Raw genomic sequence first — 19,082 nt, forward strand, 5'->3', positions numbered from 1 at the left:
GTGTGTGTACTTTGCTGGTGAATGGAAATGCAGTCTCTTTTATGCTCGTTATCGTGAAGCCGGGTGGACAACGGTTGGGTGTAGCATACGTTTGTCTATTCGGGGCGGGCTGAATAAGCTGACTTATTTCAATCATACATGAAAGCGATAAATCATTAACTTATAATGGGGCTAATGCGAGTGAGGAAAGTGCCTGCCAAGGGGAGTGGTTTCTTATAAGAAACTACTTTGTAAGCAATTGACACAGGTCTTGGGGCTCACAGTGAACGTTTGCTTTGCAGTGTTACACTTTATGTCATATTATGTGTTGATTCGCCATACTTCTACGCTTGTTTATTATAATGAGATTGTTTCAAGATGAGTTAAAAAAATGTAAAACAACAGTGAAAAGGGTCTACTAAGCTCAAAATATCCTTGGGTGTAGGATGACAAGTGCTGGTCTTGACAGGATTCTTGGGATCAATTACGACAAAATCTTGAATTATTTGACAGGACTCTTGAGATCAATTACGATAGGTTGGTAGTTTTATAATCTCTTCTAGACTTCTTCCATCTAGGTCTAACGTCCTCTTAGGCCATGCCTGTCATTTCTGGCTTACTAGACAATATAGGATGGCATAATGGAACAATATAGGATCTTTGGTAACCAGAGCACTTCAAAAATGCCAAAAAAACTGTTATAAAATTATTTTATAAATAAAATAAAAAATGTTTTCTTCATCGAGTTCTCTCTAGAAACATGATTTTTTATTAGAAAAATCTTGCTTGTATAGAGTTGAACAGATGGTGATTTGGGATTCAATATTATAAATGACTAACAGAAAGATTCTACTGTCCATGCTTGGTCGGACTGGCAAGCGATTATTGACTATGAGATATTTTCGTACAGTCCCTGTTTGAACCAAGTAAGCTAGAGGTCTCGAAGAGGTCTGGTAGCCGAAGCGACGGGAGCGCCGGTATTCTCATCACAGGACCAGAGTTCAAATCGCATCCAGACAGCATCCAAGGACTGACTAGCCAGGTACGGGTAAAATCAAGTCACAGAAAGCCAGCAATGGCTGGCCGAGACCTTTCGAGGCTGTAGTGTCACGGAAGAAGAAGCTAAAGAAATCTCTAAAATTGGTTATGAAGTTCTCCAAGACATTATTGTGTTTTATTCTGCACAACTCTTGATGACTAGGTAAAAACACTTCAATTTTAAACTGTTAAAAATGAGATGAAAATCGAAAAATACTAACTTATACAGTTACTAATTGGACGCTTCATCCTCGATACCGCTCACGGTTTAGAGCCGTCGTCTGTCAATATCCCGTCCGTTCAGTCGGATGCATCAACACCATCACTTCACCTCCATTTGGGCCTACCATGCTTCCTCTGTCTATGTAGAACGCCTAAAAGGACTTCACGTGCTATGCTAAAAGGGTCGTCCGGTGCTATGCTCATAACATGTCCGGCCTACCTAAGATTGGTGAATCTAATACTCTGCATGTAGAGACACTTGATATATGGATTGAACTGTTCTTTAAGGTCAAGATTTATATAGGAATTTACATGATTAAACTTGCACAATAATTTAGTCACATTCAGAATTTAAGTCCTAACATTGTCTAGTTAGTTTTCATAGTCGTAGTCGTAGTTAAAGTCCTCTGGAGCAAATCAAATCGTTCAAATTGCAAATCGGTTCAGTGTAGCTTAGCTCACCTTAGTAACAATCCCTTCTCGTCTCGACAGACAAATTCTTCCATGCTCGGTTTAAATTACTCTCAATTGCACGTAAAAAACAACGCCCACACACACACATTCACAAAGCCATCAATATTGTTGAACACAACACAATTCGACTGCAAACAGTATCGCCGAAGCATTACGTGTGTGTGTCCCGAGTCGGTGAAATAAAAGCCAAAAAAGTGATCGAACAATACCATCCTTGTCTGGGACGCATAAAACACACGGTGCCAAGCATAATAATCGTGCCAACAATCCAGCATCCGTCGGGCAACACCGGGTAACAGGCACCGACGGAAGCACACCGCGCCACTCGTTAGGGGCCGACGTCAGGGAAACCGAAACCTGCATCACAACCACCGTAAGGGTTTTGAACCACCCCCAACCCTCAGCGTTCACCCACTCTGCATTGGCTTTTCATTAGGATTCAGTTCATTATTTCATTTCAATTTTCCAATGGAACACAAAACAACAGCCATTCAGCCCGGGGAAGGCGACCGGCGACGGCACACGGGCGACACAACAATGGCGACAATGGGCCACGGGCACAAAAAAAACCGATCCACCGCACCCGGGAAACACGCCTGTTCCCGTGTCGGGAAAAACCTGTCAACCTGTGACACGAGGGTACGGGCGACTCACTGGCGCTTTTCCTCGAACTCGAATCGTCCTCGCCCTCATTATTGCCGATCGGGGGGAGGTTTTCTTTTTTGCTGCTACGGCCACTCTATTGAGACAGAGATTTAATGAAAATGGATGAATTGTCGAAGCAATAGCGAGCGAATAGTGTCCCGATGGGATTGGGGGTTGGGATTTTGTTTTGTGTTGCCGTTGCTGAGTCGGTGGAATTTCTGTTTTGGCTTGAGGAATTTCATTGTCTTTACCGAAAATTGACGTGCAGCATGGGACATTTTCTTGTTGCGCAACACTTGTTGTGCTGGAGGTTGGTTTGTAGGAGTGTGCGTAGTAGTGATAGTTCCGACGCCGACATTATGATATAGACAAGATACAGTAAGGACCAGTTTGGTTTAGAAGGCGATGGAAAATTTCTTCCAAGTTTATTGGTACTGAGAATGAGATTTGAGGACTACCAAAACATATTCTGCTCTTGTCTATTCTTAAGATCTTAGAGTCGTTAAACGATCTTCAGTATATGATATCATTTCAGCTGCATCGTCTCCTCTACTAATCTCTAGGTACAATCAAACTTGTCCAGGATAGCTAGACTTTGTGTGGAGCTTATAACTGAAGACGAATACATCCGATAGGCATTATGGACTGTATATTCCTCCATGTAATATGCATTCCTCTTCTGTTCACTACAGAGTCCGATTTGGTACTGCCGATACCGATTTGAAGTACTTGTAAAGCCTCAACCTTACATGTTGGATTTGTCCTTATGTCCCGTTTATGAGCAGGTGCTTTTGGATAGTTTCCATAAATGTTTAGATGAGTGTCAATTTTCTATGATGATGGTGCCATCAGATCAAGATCTTTGGGTTCTTTGCGCTACCCATGCTATTCGTCTCAATTTGAAGAACTCTGGTCAGATCTGATGTGAACTTTGAAGAATTGGAGAAAGCAGGCTTCTTGTCGCTTAATCATTCAAATTAATTCAGGTGATCCCCATCGTCGAAGTTGATGGGTAATTCTGATTTTTAGTTACTTCAATTAGCATCAGTTTCCATCAGCTCGAGCTATCTGATATTTTGTTAGGCCGAGCGTTACCAAACTGAATTGGCTTGGACAACGATTACAATGAAATGTCAGGATTGAGTTCATAGTACGAAGAAACCTTTAAGTAATAACTGCTTTAGCTGATGTACAAGGCTGCATGATACAAGGTTTGTGCAGCAAACGCTATATGTTGGTGTTCATAAAGAGCTGGATATCAGATTCGTTGCATACATACTGCTTAAAAGCTATCCATTTTTTATCCCATTACTTTCATTCACTAACGAGCCTCTAAGCAAGATCACAATCATCATTAATATCTCAATCTAATCTCCTCCGATTGCATACGATCGAATCTCCGGTGCGCTTGTTAGCCAAGTTGGACAGGATAGTTTGCAAGGATCCTGGTTCCCAATCGCATAACCTCCCCCTGCCCAACCAACAAAAGACAACCCCCCCCCCCTTTGCTTGAGCTATTCAACGGAAAAAAGAATCGCGCTCCGGGCAAGTCTATTGGCCGATTATTGGAGATCCTTTTTTGCTAATGCGACTATTCAACACCGTGATCAATTGGTGGACGATCTCCGATCGCCGCAAGCAAACAAACGGACGGCCTCACCATTCGTACTCGAGCAAGTACAATAGGCGACCGCAAAGCGACGGGAACTTCGAAACTGTTCGACCTGGCCCGATTCCTGACGACCGATGGGCGACATCAACGAAATGTATGCATATTCGCGTGATCGCCGTTGTGGTCGCATTTTCGAGTGCCTTTTCGCGTCCCCGGTCCGCCCGCTTTGCTCGCCTAAATATAACCTTAATTGACACATTACTCACTGGCCGACAAAGACCTGGCGGAACTGGGTCCTCGAAAAGGGGGGGCTAATACAAAACGGCCAGCAAAGGGAGGTAACAACAAAAAAGAAACAGATTGGAAAGAACAGAGACCGACCCAACGGCTGTCGGTCAACTTTGATGATTTTATCATCAATAAGCCTGCCACGTACAATGACAAGCTCGATCAGTGTCAGCCCGGTGTGGGCCCTGTGGGTGTAATGGCCACCATTCGTGTTGGGAGTTGGGGTTGAAAACGTACGAGCCAACGACGGGTGGCCATCGTTATATGAGGCGACCAGGTGGAAGATGATGGAGGGGTGGTCAAGTGAAGGGAAGGGGAGGGGGGTGGGAGGAAAGGTGTACAAATGTCTAATCTCCACTAACAACGTGCCGGACTTGTTTGAATCCTTCTGTGTGAAGACAGAGCGAGAGAGAGAGAGAGAGAGATTCCGAGCTTGTTGCAGTCGGGCGCGCGAAGCCCAGCAAAAGGTGTTATGATTGATGCAATAAAGGTTTCACCCCCTTCCACCGAGGTTCGCCCCTTTGGCTTCTCCTCATACCCTCCCCTTCCCTTCAGGCCACCTTTAACAACCTTGTCCAATTCGGCTCGATTCGATCTGTCAGTTTTTCTCCATTCATCGTGCCTATCGGCATCTCCTGTGTCCTAGCCGTTGGATTGAAAAGTGTTTGGAATCGGGATAATGAAGATCAGTTACCTATTTTTATCATTTAAGAGAGTTTTTACTGTATTACTTAGCTCTTATCCTGTTGTTAAAAATAATAAAAATATTTTGGAAAATTTTACGAAAACACTTTAGATAAAAATCCTTTTATCTCGTGATCGCTTTTCCTGTTTTTTGCTACATTCATTGCATTCCTTCCGATATGCTTATTAAGAGCCCAGTGTTTCGCTTTTTATTATTCTCAAGCTTCCACCCTCTTCTTCCCCCACCCCGTCTCTCCCACACCCCACGAACTACCCACCCACCGTTCACCGTCAGCCGTCGCCGCTCATTTGTGTGGATGAGTTTTGTTTTTTGTTATTGCTATATGAATATCAGCATTCTCTTTTGAATCTTGCGACTATTTCTCGCTCTTTTATAAATGATTAGGAAAGCTTCGAATGGGTTTGAAAGGGCGTGGGGAGGGGTAATTGGGAGGGAGGGTGGCATAATACAAAAGGTAAAGCCAGCGACTCCTTGATTTCTGTTTTCACGCTCACGTGTGTCGTGGCGCGAGATGAAATAGCAATCCGGTTACTGTTCTGACTCGTTGATCTTGGCAAGAAAAGGGCTTGCGTTCGTATATTGGAAAAGATGATTTGGATTGGAATGATGTAGATTTATTTTTTTTAAATTCGTTGGGTGATATTTTTTTTTATGCAGCATTTCTCTATTCTTATCACATTGAGGCCAATAACAGGAGAGAACTAGGAAGGAAATATAGCAGTTTAATAAGTTTTTTTAAAATTTCCATATGAAATGGCTCATTGCACCTCTGGATCAAAGTTCATCACAAAACAAAACAAAACGCACGCCAAGAGAAGGATAACTCGATGGAAACACAACAGCAACATCCAAACAAAGAAAACTTTTGCTCGCTCGACATGGTTTACGAGATCCGTTTCAAAATAACTTGAGGGTTGGTCCGGGCGAACAAAAAGAAAACAAACACTTTCGTTAACGTTGGCCCTAACAGCCTCCCCAGCCCGAAAAGGCCACATGCACCACATACCTATTTACACGCCTCAATCTCTGCGCAAGGCGCAAAATAAAACCAAAACTTAAGCACAGCACGACGGATAAGTTAGGTTACCAGCCTCGAGGTCCAACGTGTCGAACGCTCCGTAAGTGTGCCCCGGTACAAAACGTTTTAAAGATTTTTTTTTTACTTTGTTCCTCTTTGGGTGGAACAAAAGGTGGCTGGGCAAGACACGTAGTCAGTGGGATACTCTGTACATTAATCATTTTTACACCGGCATTTCAACAATCATTTAACACACACACACACACGGCTTGCGGAGATGGAATTTCGTGATCGTCGCAATGCATCCTGGACCGGTGGATCGGTTGATCTAGACACGCTGGCAACAGTGTCGGGAGGTTTCTCTATTGAGCGATTGCGATGGTAATCGAAAGTGATAAAACTGAAGCGTGTAGTTTGTTTGTACGTACATTGTGCGAGAACAGCTGGGTGGATTTTGTTCGACGCTTTTGTTCGTATGAGGGGTGTTTCGGGCGATGTTTTTGAAGGAATATCGGAATGTGAAGTTTAAGAGCTTATTCTGGGTATGTTAGATAGATAGAAACAATCGGTGTTTAATTTCTTATTAAAAAAGTAATCAAGAACCTTCACATTAATATCTGTATCCGGTTTGGCCGGACATACGTCCAGTGCGCGATATTAAAAATCAGGCAGACCTTTAAAGATTGACAGGTTTATAAACCAAGACGGATGTCATCAGGATTTCAGTAGCTTCCATTTTAGACCAAACTTCAAAAATCAAAAGCTTTAATCTTGTGCATTTTTCGTACTTTTACCCACAACTGGTTCGTTCGGAGGAAACGTCCTGTTTTCGGTATCAAGAAATGTTTGTCCCGATGACTTGCCTTAAACCTGTATTATGGTGAAATTATTGTCCAATTGCAGGCATACATCTTGTAATACTACTGAAGAATGTTAACGAAAGTATCAAGTATTTTTTCTTATCGGCTCTCCTGACTTGATTATACTCTAGTTGGATTCTGCGAACGGCAAGTTGGTCTGAGCGAGATTCGATACTAGATCTTGTCATGGGAAGTCGGGCACCGCTGTCGCCTCGATCACAGGATTGTTCCAATATATGAAGTAGAATTACTCAAATTTGCTGAGAACAAGAAATCACGATGATTAAGAAGCATCAAATATATGATATAAAATACAAATCAAATGTATGAGAAAGAAATAGCTGGTTGTTGCTAAAATTTTAAAATAAAGGATCAGCAGCCTCTAGAAACAAGCTTCAGAGGAGTTGCTTGACAAGCTTCAAAGCAGTAATTTCTGTCTATAGACTCTAAATGGTACTAGTGTAATATCTAAAAACTAAATTAAAACTGCCAGTACTGCTCCTTTGTTATCTGAAGTGTTAAAAAACCATCTCTCCACAAAATGTATCCAATGTTTGCTTACAAAGTGTATAAAATATCTCTCTCCATTCCGTACAATTTTGCCTTACAATCGCTCAACTTCCATCAACTCAACCACGGAAATGTTGCCACGGAACGTTCCACGAACTGCGTTGCATAGGCGTGCGCGCGCTTGCGACATGTTTGGGAGATGGTGTGAAAATTAATTATGATAAAATTAATTAATTTTTTAAACGTCTTCCACCACTTAATGGGGCACTCGTGTAGCTCTCAGCCGGTATGTACACCCCGCCGTTCGGCCCCCCTCTCGAACGGGTTGGGATTGCAAAATTTATTTGCCATTTGCATCATTAGCGAGGCCTCCCTCCGTCGATGGTTTGAAGTGCGAATAATGGGGCAAATAATTAACGATCATTTGCGGGATCGGCCTCAACAAGTTGAGAGTGAAACGCGTCAAGTTGTTTTCTCTCGGCCCTTTTTTGTGCCGCTTTGTTTATGGCGGGACCGCCCACGGGGGGACTGGTGGTGGGGAAGAGGGGTTTTACATCCATCCGTGTCAGGATGCACCGTTCCGATTGGAGTGGCTTCGCCGGTGGAGATGTCGTTTATGATGTGGATAGGGCGGAAAAAAGGGTTGATTTTAATTAATCAGAACTTCAACTTTCTTCACTGTCACTGTTGGAAGAGGTTGATTGAGGTAAATGGCAGCAGCGATGGTAGAGATTAGGTAAAGGAGAAATATTAGTACTTAAATTACTTAAAAAATGCTTGAAATAGGGTGTAACCTACAATATTCTATGTATTCATCCTAAGCAAATGAGATGTTGTCAGATCTTTAAACAGGAAGCACTTGAGGAACGCTTCAGTTTTAAAAATAAGCCCTCTGGTTCATCTCAAAGCGCCTAGTAGAATCAATTCTGCTTAGTGCTCTCGGCCTCTAGCTTAGAGCTAGAGTGGTTCAAATCCCATCCAGACCGCCTCCCCGTACGCAGGGATGATTGCTTTGCTACGGGTAAAATCAAGTGACAGAAAGCCAGCAACGGTAGGCCGAGACCTCTCGAGGTTGTAATCCCAAGGAAGAAGAAAAAAATATAGTGAAGTCTTATACCAACCTTAAACTTCATCTTGGTGTTGGAGCTCTTGAAATATATGTTTTCGAAGTATCTGTACCGTAGAATATGTGTGGCTGATAATATACTCAAAGGAGTAGCAAAACTGAAGTGCTGAAAGTGGCCTCACAAGGATAGAGGCACTGGTAGAGGACATATTAATCCTTGCGTAGTGGGTCTCTGACTCCACCAGGAAATCTGGAAGGACTATTGTCGGTTATCCTGATGGTATGATAAGAGCATCGATCAAAATATTCTGGAAGTTACAATCTGGTCCTTTGAATATCTTTGCTGGTTCAAACTACTTCAACTACTCCAGAATGTAGCCATGCTAGTCCAGCGTACTCCGAGCGCACAAGTAACTCTGAAATGCTTTACACTTCTTCAGAGAAATATCAACGCTCCATACCAGCTCAGATCCGTCTCTATGAGATGCGCTCCAAGTCCTTCCTGTTTATAAATATATTCCTGTTTGAAAAAGACCAGTTCCGTTCCAAGCTTAATTATTTGCAATTAGTCATATTACGTGTTGGATCACACGACTTAAACATTCGATCTGACTTCGATTCTAATGGAATGCTATCTATTGCTGGAGAATATAGAAATCATATTATAATGCCCGTCGGCACAAAGTTCATAAATGTGGCAAATCAATACTCAACGGTTTATCCTCTTTCATTCCTAGTCCTGAGGGATTTCAACCTCAGTCTTTAAAAGCTTATGCACACCTTGAACCCTCAAAACATCATCTTCCCTCCTATAATAAAAAGAGCTTTCATAAGAACAGGTAAAGAACCGGCAGCTGCGTAGCTCGTGCTAACCATCTAATCATCATCGCCCCGGGAAAGGCGTGAACCATCATCCCCCAAAGACCCCCTTTAAGACAATACAGCGCAATGTGTTAGAAAAGTCATTCGCCTTTCTTCTCGCCTCCCGGGGGAGGCTTCACCAAAAGAACCAAATTAGCATACAGACAACCTGAACAGCGAGTGAGAGTCCGGCGGTACGGTACAACAGGGCCCGTACCCACCCGACGATGATGAAGATGATGATGATTCCCGAGCTCGTTCCGAAACAAATCTTATGAATTTATAATCAGCCAATGATAAATTTTAGTATTTAATTTTATTGCACCCGGGTGAGGAATGTTTTATTTTTCAGTGACACACACGGTGCGCGGCAGCAGCAGCAGCATTCTGGCCGCTTCCGTTTGGTTCGGCTGTGTTGATGAAGAATAGCGCGATCACCGCATGATCATCACCGTCATGCTGATGCTGCTGCTGCGCGAACGTGGCAAAGTTCATGCCGTCGGATGGAATGGAGCGTATCGAATCCGAAGTTGAGGTTGGGCGTAACGTGTTGCTGTTGGTGGCTGCTGCTGCTTCTTGGATGATGCTGGCTTTCATTAATATTCAAATTTAAATTGCTACTTTCCGGCACATTGTTTTGAGTGTGAGGCTCCCGCTGAGCGATTCTTTGGACAGGCAGACAGGATTAAACGAATTCTTATCCGATCAGTTACGAGAAAGGAGTCAAGTTGTGTTAAATTTAAAGGTTTTTTTTTATCCCAATTAAAACAATTATTTGATCAAAACTTTAAAAAACCACTTCCAATAGCTGATGAAATGCTCAAAATATTTAACTCTCCCAATTGTTGTTGGCTTGCTTCAATCGGATTTCTGTAACGCAAGGTGTGAAAAGGGAACACCATTAATATGCAACAATCACCAAACAACGCAGCTGCCCAACCTGCTTTGTGTTGGGGTGTACGAGCGCACGAAACAATGCCATAATGCCCGGGTTTGATCCTCGGCGCAAGAGGAATCGTTAATGCCGAGCACCGTAATAAACCGAATCAAAATCTTCCATAAATAATAATTAACTTTTTTATTAATGATAACTGTTGGCAACTTGTTTTCGGGCGACCGAGGAAGCAGAAGAACTGGAAACTTTAAATTCTAGCCATGAATAAAAAAGCTTTTACGAAAACGATGCGTTGAGGTTTTAGCGGCCCCATCAACAGCGTCTTGTTTTGCGCGCTTAATTTCGAAGAGCGTTTAATCCTTTACGGCCACTGTTGTGAGGTGTGGATAGTTGTCGCTGGTTTCTGTTTTGTGGACATCTTCTTTTACTTCAATCAGAACTAAGTAGACGTCTCAAGCTCAAGTTTTTGAATGTTTAATAATTATTTTCCCATTACCTACAACAAGCAAACCGATCATATTCTACTCCTCAACACAAATAGTTTCGGAAAGCAATCCAACCAATAAAGATCGAACCAAACTCCACTCGCATCGTCAAAATGGCACTTTAAGCTCCATGTTCCATGCAGCACCATCACCACCACCAAAGTTCTTATGGGAAGGAAGATTAGTGTGCGGTAAACCGAGATTCCGGACGTACCGAACCTCCCGCCGAGAAGTGGTGCTTAAATCTGTCACTCAGGAATTCGTTTGATCGGACCAGCGGACGTCGGGCGGGTTGTCCCAACTTCAGTTTTTTTTGGGTGGAGCTCGTGGACATCGTGGAGGTTGTTGGGTGCGGATGTCTGCATTCCTGCGATGACCCTTGCTGGGCGAGCAGATTGTTTTTTCCCGGACGTTTTGGAGCATTCTTCGGAGGTCGCTTACGGTGTTGAAGTTGCTGAGGAGTTTGTGCTGGGAGTTACGGTCAGACATTGTGGCGTCATTGATTTTGGGGTTTTTGTCGGATGAAACTTTATCCTGGAGCTCAATGCAAGAGTTTTAAGGTGCTGCTATTATGAACTTGCAGATATTGACTTCAACTCCAGCTAATCAATGTTTCCTAATGACCCGGAGTTGGCTAACTAGTCTTTAAGACCCACCTTGCTAGCGTAGAAATGACTTGATATTTGACACTAGATAGCTACCGGCCTCTGTTACTCGGAATTCGCACATCACCGGTAGCAAAAACCCGAAACAGGGCAAATGACCGCAACCGTCCATCTTGCCAAGACACACACACACACCCAACTGGCCAACTACTCGACGGGGTGTCCCACCGGTTTTATAGCTACTTGAATTTTATTTTCATCTACATAAACCCCTCTCTCTCTCTCTTTCTCCAATTCCTGCCGTGATCGTACGTGGCCACACTAGCCGGAATGATGCTGCCATTGGGGAGTTTGATTGGATGTTAAAGTTAATCATGATTCCAATTCCAAAGCTTCCATTCAAACAACACCCGCGGGATGGAGAAGGTGCCACAGTGAGGTTTCCCCTCCATGACGGTGCGTGCAAGATGACGCTGATAAACAAGCATATCACTTTCAAAGCGTCGTGTCCGGCGGAACATCAAGAAACCAGCGCATCAAGATATTCGTCCATAAATTGGATATTTTACACCGTGCCGGTCTCTGTAAGGTAGAGCCGGGCGTTCGTGGGTGCTCTGCAATCTGTTTCGCCGTCGGATGTCGTTTTCATTTCCTTTTCGGTTTTGGTGCGATAAAGAAGGGTGGGAGGGAAACAGAAGTGGGATAAGTAATCAAGTCCTACTTGAGTTTCGGTTGATCGTTTACGATACGATCATCATGTTACAGGGCCGCCGGTGTCCGCATGAAAGGATAATTAGCTTTGCAGTTCTGGAATAATTGTTTAATTTCTTCTGTTGTGGTCATTTAACAGTAAGAATAAGTTTGATCAACTATAAATTCTGAAGTTTTTAAACGCTCTTAGACGGGACTCACATTTGGCTTCGTGATATTCTAAGATAGGACATCACTCCTGGTATTGTTTTAATTCTGGTAACTTCGGACAATATTTAAAGACAAATTCTTCTGTGGGATAGCATTCTAAATGTGTGTCTGAGTATCAACTGTATTAAGCTGTCAATATTCCAGAAATGTTAATCATCTCAATCTCCAATCAATTTCCCGTCTTGTGGCTTTCCCATAGCCAGGTCCATCACTGCTTGTTTATGCAAAGCTTTAAAAACGTTCAATAAACACCAAGCAACATTGTCAATCATGTCATCTAGCAAATAGAACAGATCAGATCCAATGCATGCTTTACATCCGGCAACATTGACGCTTCATTTAACCTGACGCATTATCGCGGACCGTCAATTTCCACTAAAATCGACATTGTAACTACCAATTGCAGAGCACAATCGGCACCGTACCGTGAAGACGCACCGCCGCTGATTGCTTCGGTTCCCAAGGACGCACAGCACCCGACCAGCCGAGCCTATCAACTCAATCCTTCCCCATCATCGCTCGACCGGATCCAGCGGATCTACGGCAGGATGATGGATCGAATACCGTCGCTATCGATACCGGGATTATCCCTATCGCATTCCCTCTCCATACCGACCTCGCAGGCCCTCTCGAATCAATCATCGCACGCACTGAATTCGCTCGGACTACATACGCAAAATTTGCATGCCTCGTCCGTAAATGCGCTACACAACTCGCAGACTACGAACCTGCACCAGAACGTTGGCGGACTGCTGAACGGTGCGGCCGGCAATGGGTAAGTATTGGGTTGGAAGCGGCCTGCCATTGGGCTGGGCTTGCCACGACGAATCGCCTTATAACGGATCGATCCCTTTTCCGGTTCTGCTGATTTCCGACCGCAACGTCCCTCCACAGCCTGCTCGGTCAGGCGATGTTGAAGAAACCGGCAGAGGAGCACATTAAGCGGCCGATGAACGCGTTCATGGTGTGGTCGCGGTTACAGCGAAGGAAAATTGCTCAGGACAACCCGAAAATGCACAACTCGGAAATCTCCAAGCGGCTCGGTAAGCAATAGGACTAATTACGATGCCAAGAAACTTTATTTGTGTGATATTTGTACAATATACTTTCATGAAACGATCTATTAACAATATTAAGTCTTCTGTGAGCTTTAAAAAACCAAGCAACAGAGGACTAATCTCAAATTTTGATTAGCAGTTATTAGTTATTTCAAACCGAGAGCTTATACTGTACTTGGAAACATTTCAACAATTACATTTGGTCTTTTAAGTCCTTTACATCGAAGACTTTTACCCTGTCCACTATTTGGAAGCATTCTAATAATGAAGTCCGGTCTATTAATTCCTTCATATAGAAGACTTCATATGTCCAGGTGGACTCAAGAATTATCTCATTATCCTGGAAGACGTCAGGCATTAAGTTCTGTGCCAAGCGTCTTGTTTTCCTGAGGTCACACCTCGATGTTGTCCCTCAGATATTAGAATATGACAATCGAATGCAGCTGTGGCGAACTTCATTTCAAACTTGTGGGACTGAAAGTATCTTGTGACTGTGACAATACATCGTAAAGTTCACTAAAGCTAAGAGAGAGTCTAAATTGGACCACCTTCAGATGCCCAGTTTTACCCCGATGAGGATCACTTTGCCAGACATGAATCAGACATTTAAAAACATAAGATCATAGCGCCTTTGAGGTTACTTAGATGTTCAGCCACGCAATCCCACTAGCAAGAATCAACTAATCACAGCAACCTGAACCGAACTGTAGTGTCACTTTTTTAACCTCAAAACAAACCGAACACGGCTCGCCATCACGAAAGATGCTGCCCATTTGCACCATCTGCAACCATATGCTGATCGATGGTGTAGTCGCAACCAAATGTGGCCACCTGTACCACGAAACCTGCATCAGCAAGTTTACGCACAGTCCAATCACACCGTGCACGAACCAGGGCAATAAACAACTGCCCAAGTGTAGCCTGCACTGGAACCCGTCCAACATTATTTCGACGGGCGGACTGCGACGCATCTACCTCAACTACGATGCAATGCAAAGTGCGAAAAGGAAGGAAATTTGTCAGCTGATGGAAACGATCGGTAAGGTGCAAAAAGAGCTGCGTGCTATTCAGCATCTGGTAGTGAATGGAACGTGTCTCAGGTGTGGCCACCACACGCCCAGGCAACCATCGAAAACGAGAGGCACCAAGCGAGGCGTTGATGGTAAAGTGAAATAATCGTTCCGCGTTGGAAGTGACAAACAGAGGGAGGAAAAAAGTGTACAATTTGCAGCGAAATTTTTAACAAAAAAAGCCGAAATTTAATATGAATTAAATCTTGTAGTTGCTTCCATCACAGTAGTCTGCTTATTTGTGTACAGTGTGTAACCAAAGGCTTTAAGAATCTCCGGAAGAAAGATGTACGTCTGTTGCAAACTTTGCGAAGGAATCGCCCACCATTCGGTGTGGGTCAGTCACTGTGGATTTCTGTTTCACGACGAGTGTCTGCAGTGTTTTCACTCGAGTTGCAATAGTTTCTGTGCAGGCTGCGCCGAAGTTAACGGGGAGCAAGACTATTGGAACGAACATCCGGCGGTGGACAACTATCGGAAAATATATCTCAACCGTGCACCGATTGATCCGGAAAATGAAAATCACCAGGTGCTGATGGAGATGTTTGAAGAGGTGCTGGAGTTGGAAAGGAAGTGGCGTTGGGAAGTGTTGTTCCCCGATATGAGCGCGTATCTGCGAGCATGCTGTGCCGATGGCAGACCGTACGAGGAGGATGCGTTTTAGATCGTTAGGACGTCTGTTTTAACCTGTTGGAAAGGATGTATTTTATTAATTAAAGATTTATTTGCAAGGATTTAAAGGAATTGAGAGTTTCGTCCTTAATTTCTCATGGTGTAATATTAAAATCCTCAGAAACATGTTTTGACTCAGGGAACGTTAGTCTCGTGTCAGGATAATACTACAAGCAAACCCGTACGTAAGGCTGACTACTTTTCTACGGGTAAAATCAAGTCACAGAAAGCCAGAAATGGCAGGCCGAGACCTCTCGAGGTTGTAGTGCCAAAGAAGAAGAAGAAGAAACTAATCAGGTGTCTGGGGCCCGAGCTTTCAAGACCTCGTCCAAATCGAAGAAATGGAGATCTTTAATGGAGAAATGGAGAGTAGTGAGGTCTTGAGGACTTTGTGCTTTTAAGGTTTCAGGGGGCATCCCGAGCACCTACGGTCGTCTGATGTTGACTGACTTTGGCCCAGTCATCAGGTTGCCATGTGCTAGAGGCCTTCAACTTTGAGCCATAGGTCTTTCATGAACTTTACTCCTAAAATTACTACAAGAATTCCAGATGACGATGTTACTGGAATATAACAGGCATAAACCATGCGGCTACAGTAATCTCCGGAGCATATTCTGTCGAGTATTTTTTAAGGGAATTCTGGAATTTTACAAACAACTGGTCAATTCTACAAAGTATTGCCAAGCGAAGCGATTCATCTGAAAAGAGCTAAAGCACAATACGTAACCTCACTTTCTACGCACTACTATCATGCGTCATTCCACGTACCGAACGGGATGTGATTGCTTGTGTCAGTCAACAAGTGACAGCTCCTTTTACGCGCTGACATCTTCCAGCTTGGGCCAGGACGAGCGAAACAGACTTTCAAGGACCGACGGCACTGAAGAACGTTTACCGAGGGCCATTGCTTGGCTTCGATGGTGTGTCACAAAAACTAATGCTGTTGCGATTAGGTCAATCGACTCGAGTACTCGAGTACGAGTAGTTCTGGCAGTGGGTTTTCCTTCATCCCAAACAATACTCAAGGCCAGCAGCTTATTGTGCAACTTCCGATGCAGAACACACAGGAACAACACCCTTGCGACTGTGAAGGCAAAACGAAATTGTTTGCGATACCATCTTCGGCTGCGAGGCTCCCAAAGAATGGCCACTCAATTATCGATTATGGCTTCATTTAACCAATTTTGTCCCGCATCATGTACAGACACACAACTCGGTGCTCGGTGCCATTGCAAGAGGAAACAATTTTGCACAAAAGGATCACTTTTTCCCCATTTTCGTTGCCACAAAAATTCGGGAAAGCTCTATATGAAATTGTGTTGAACAATGAACATATCTCACATCCCTCGAAGTTGCTGGTAAAACAACCCTCACACAGAAGCGGTTGTCTCCGTTTCCGCTTTACAAAACCGCTCTTATCCGATCTAATGTCACATGTCGCATGTGGTGCGTCAGTAATTCCTTCCTCGCTGGTGACGCCCGTCCGGAAAATCCAGGGAGCACCCTTCGGCCAAGGTGACTGAGACACTGGTTTGATTGAAATCTTATCGAAACATCCAAACAAGTACATACACCGGTGCTGGGTTGGGTGCCGGGAAGGTTTGACGTCCTGTACGTCAGGGTTCGGGAGTCTATTGCGTTAGCGCAAAAGTAAGTAACGAACGTTGAGAGCGTTGGTGGGTGGGTTAGTGAGTTTTGTCGGAATTTCGGTCGATATGGTTGATTCTCCTTTCACTTTTATACCATCACAATTGGATTGTGGGCAAAGAAGGAAGAGAGCCAGATTTGAATGGAAAGAATGGAGAAAAAGTTACATTTCCCTTTTTCTTTCGCATTTTTTTTGTTAAACACAAAACTTTGAATGGTAGCCAGCAAACTCCAGTAACAATTTATTTCGCATTCACAGTGAATATTTGTTCTGATGTTCAATTTATGCTTTTTCGCTCTATGTGTGTTTGTGTGCGCTCGAAAAAATCGTATGGGTATGCAAATAAACTGACGAAAGATTTATGTTTGCTAAACACAGTGGTGGACTGGCGGCAAATGGAATGCCACTGGAAGAAAAAAACAGTGTCAATAAAAGGCATTCGGAGGTTTTTTTTTACTACCAGTGTGTGTGTGTTATTTTTAAACTCTCCTGCGAATACTCGGCTTCTTTTGTGTAGTAACGGTGAGTTTGGAATTGAAGCCGGGTGACGAATGGTTTACAATTCAGTGCTGTTAAACACGGCTATTGATGGTTAAAGTGAAATGGATTCTTGAGTCTTTAATAAAAATGTGTCTAAGGTATAAAAATGTGTCTAAGTCTAAGGTATTATAAAACAATTTTGAAACTTATTGGTAGCTATTTTTGTGAATTGAAAAATTGAATCGATTGTAGATTCCGAAACTACAAAACTTGGAGAACTGACCAAGGTCTCAATTCCATTTGTTTTATATTTATTTTTTATCTTCATAAACTCTCTGTCTATTTCTATCCGGATCTATCTATATCTAGATCACTTGTTGGATAAGATATTTAGAGGCCCCAAGCGGAATGGCAGTTGAGGCCCCTCTAATTGTGATATAAGAGGAAAACAACAGGATTTCCCTCGCCGACGAGGCCCCGACGGGCGCTTTTCCCGCTCCTCGGTTGATCCGAGATCTCATGAGAAGAAGCGAATTCAAAGTTGCTTAGTTCGTATTGATAATAGCGATTTGTAAGATTATTTAAGATAGTCCAATCAACCCTAGCTGAATTCAAGTCTGGCTTGTCCTGGAAGATTTTAATTCTGCATCAGCTGATTTGGTGTGGCTCTGGGTAAAATAGTTGAAGTAGTCTTGTAGTTCAAGCCCAGAATTCAACTACACCTTAATGTCAGGATAAGTAATACAGAGCTTCCGAGAAGAGTTAGTAAAGTTCAGAATATTTAGGACCTCTACTCAATTAACAGGTATATGCTACGACACGGTTCTAGACGAAGAGGATAATCCTCAGGAAGAATTAGACAGAGCTATTTCAGTCCTGTCATTATCAAATATCAGTGTCCAGCAGATGGTCCAACTTGACCAGTTTCTCACGGAAATCCTGTATATTCAATACTGGCCTTACGTTACATTCGTTTCAGAACTTGCAATATTTAAAATGAAATGAAGATTATATGAATTAGAATTATATGAAATTAAGATGTCTCAACAGGAGTGGCCCAGTGGAGAATACGGCAGGACCGGAATACTAATTTTGGTAAAAGCAAACTAAGCATATAGGCATCTAAACAGATCGGGCTGTGAGGTCCTGAGGACTTCGTGCATGTAAAGGCTCCTGGACACGGTACGGATGCCTCTTACATCGGTCATCTCGAGCCCCGGACTATCCAACTAAGCGGTATCATTAAGTCTAGTAAGCCAGAAATGGCAGGCATGACTTAAGAGGTCGTTCGAGAGAGACCAAGGAGAGATAAAGAAAGAGAGAGAGATATCAAAACAAAGGATAGGAATTGTTAGCTCGTATTAGACTTCAAATTAAAACTCTGACCTTTGAGTTCCCTAAGTTGCATCAGTCTTGATTGTGATTCAAACTTATCAGACGGTGATACTACCTGGTGAAGCCTTTTAAATAAATTGCAGTTCGTTTAGAGTACGCCCGAATCAGTTACCTATTTGTGTAACATGGAAAACATTTCCTACAGTAAATTTAAGGTACAAGCATAACAAAATATATAATCTTTATGTATTGTTTAGGAGTCATAACACCTCTTAAGTAAACGGAAGCAAATAACTGAAAGATTGGAATTGAAGAAGGATCGTTTAACTCATTGAGCATAGATTTCTTAGCTGAGGAAGCACAATATTTAAGATTAATAATAAATGCAACCATATATCAGCAGCCATAGTATCATGTAAGTAATTATTGTCCTTTTCCCATGAAATTGAAACATCCGTCCATGCGACCTGAAGTCATCCGGATACAGACATCCTGTTGCTCCTGTTGTTAAGGAAGCAAAGAACCGAACGTTTTACTTTAATTGCTTGGTTTTCATTGCACCAGTTGCACTTAGAGCGATTCGTTCAATTTTAGAATGATTTGAAATACTCTGCCAACAAGCAAACACACCACT

The 19,082-nt window shown here is 43.1% G+C and overlaps 1 protein-coding gene across 6 annotated transcripts in view; it reads left to right on the plus strand.

Moving 5' to 3' along the window:
- The window catches only part of LOC118507266 (SOX domain-containing protein dichaete), a 210,875-nt gene that overhangs the window by 167,319 nt on the left and 24,474 nt on the right, over nucleotides 1-19,082 (plus strand). For 5 of the 6 annotated variants that reach the window (XM_036045558.1, XM_036045563.1, XM_036045560.1 and 2 more), the window contains 2 exons: nucleotides 12,592-12,960; nucleotides 13,053-13,228. In XM_036045558.1, the coding sequence (XP_035901451.1) occupies nucleotides 12,592-12,960; nucleotides 13,053-13,228 (545 nt within the window). The remainder of the gene's footprint in view (nucleotides 1-12,591; nucleotides 12,961-13,052; nucleotides 13,229-19,082) is intronic. The other variant, XM_036045559.1, reaches the window with a different exon arrangement.

Source organism: Anopheles stephensi, chromosome 2, assembly GCF_013141755.1.
Source record: "Anopheles stephensi strain Indian chromosome 2, UCI_ANSTEP_V1.0, whole genome shotgun sequence".
Classification (NCBI taxonomy): domain Eukaryota; kingdom Metazoa; phylum Arthropoda; class Insecta; order Diptera; family Culicidae; genus Anopheles; species Anopheles stephensi.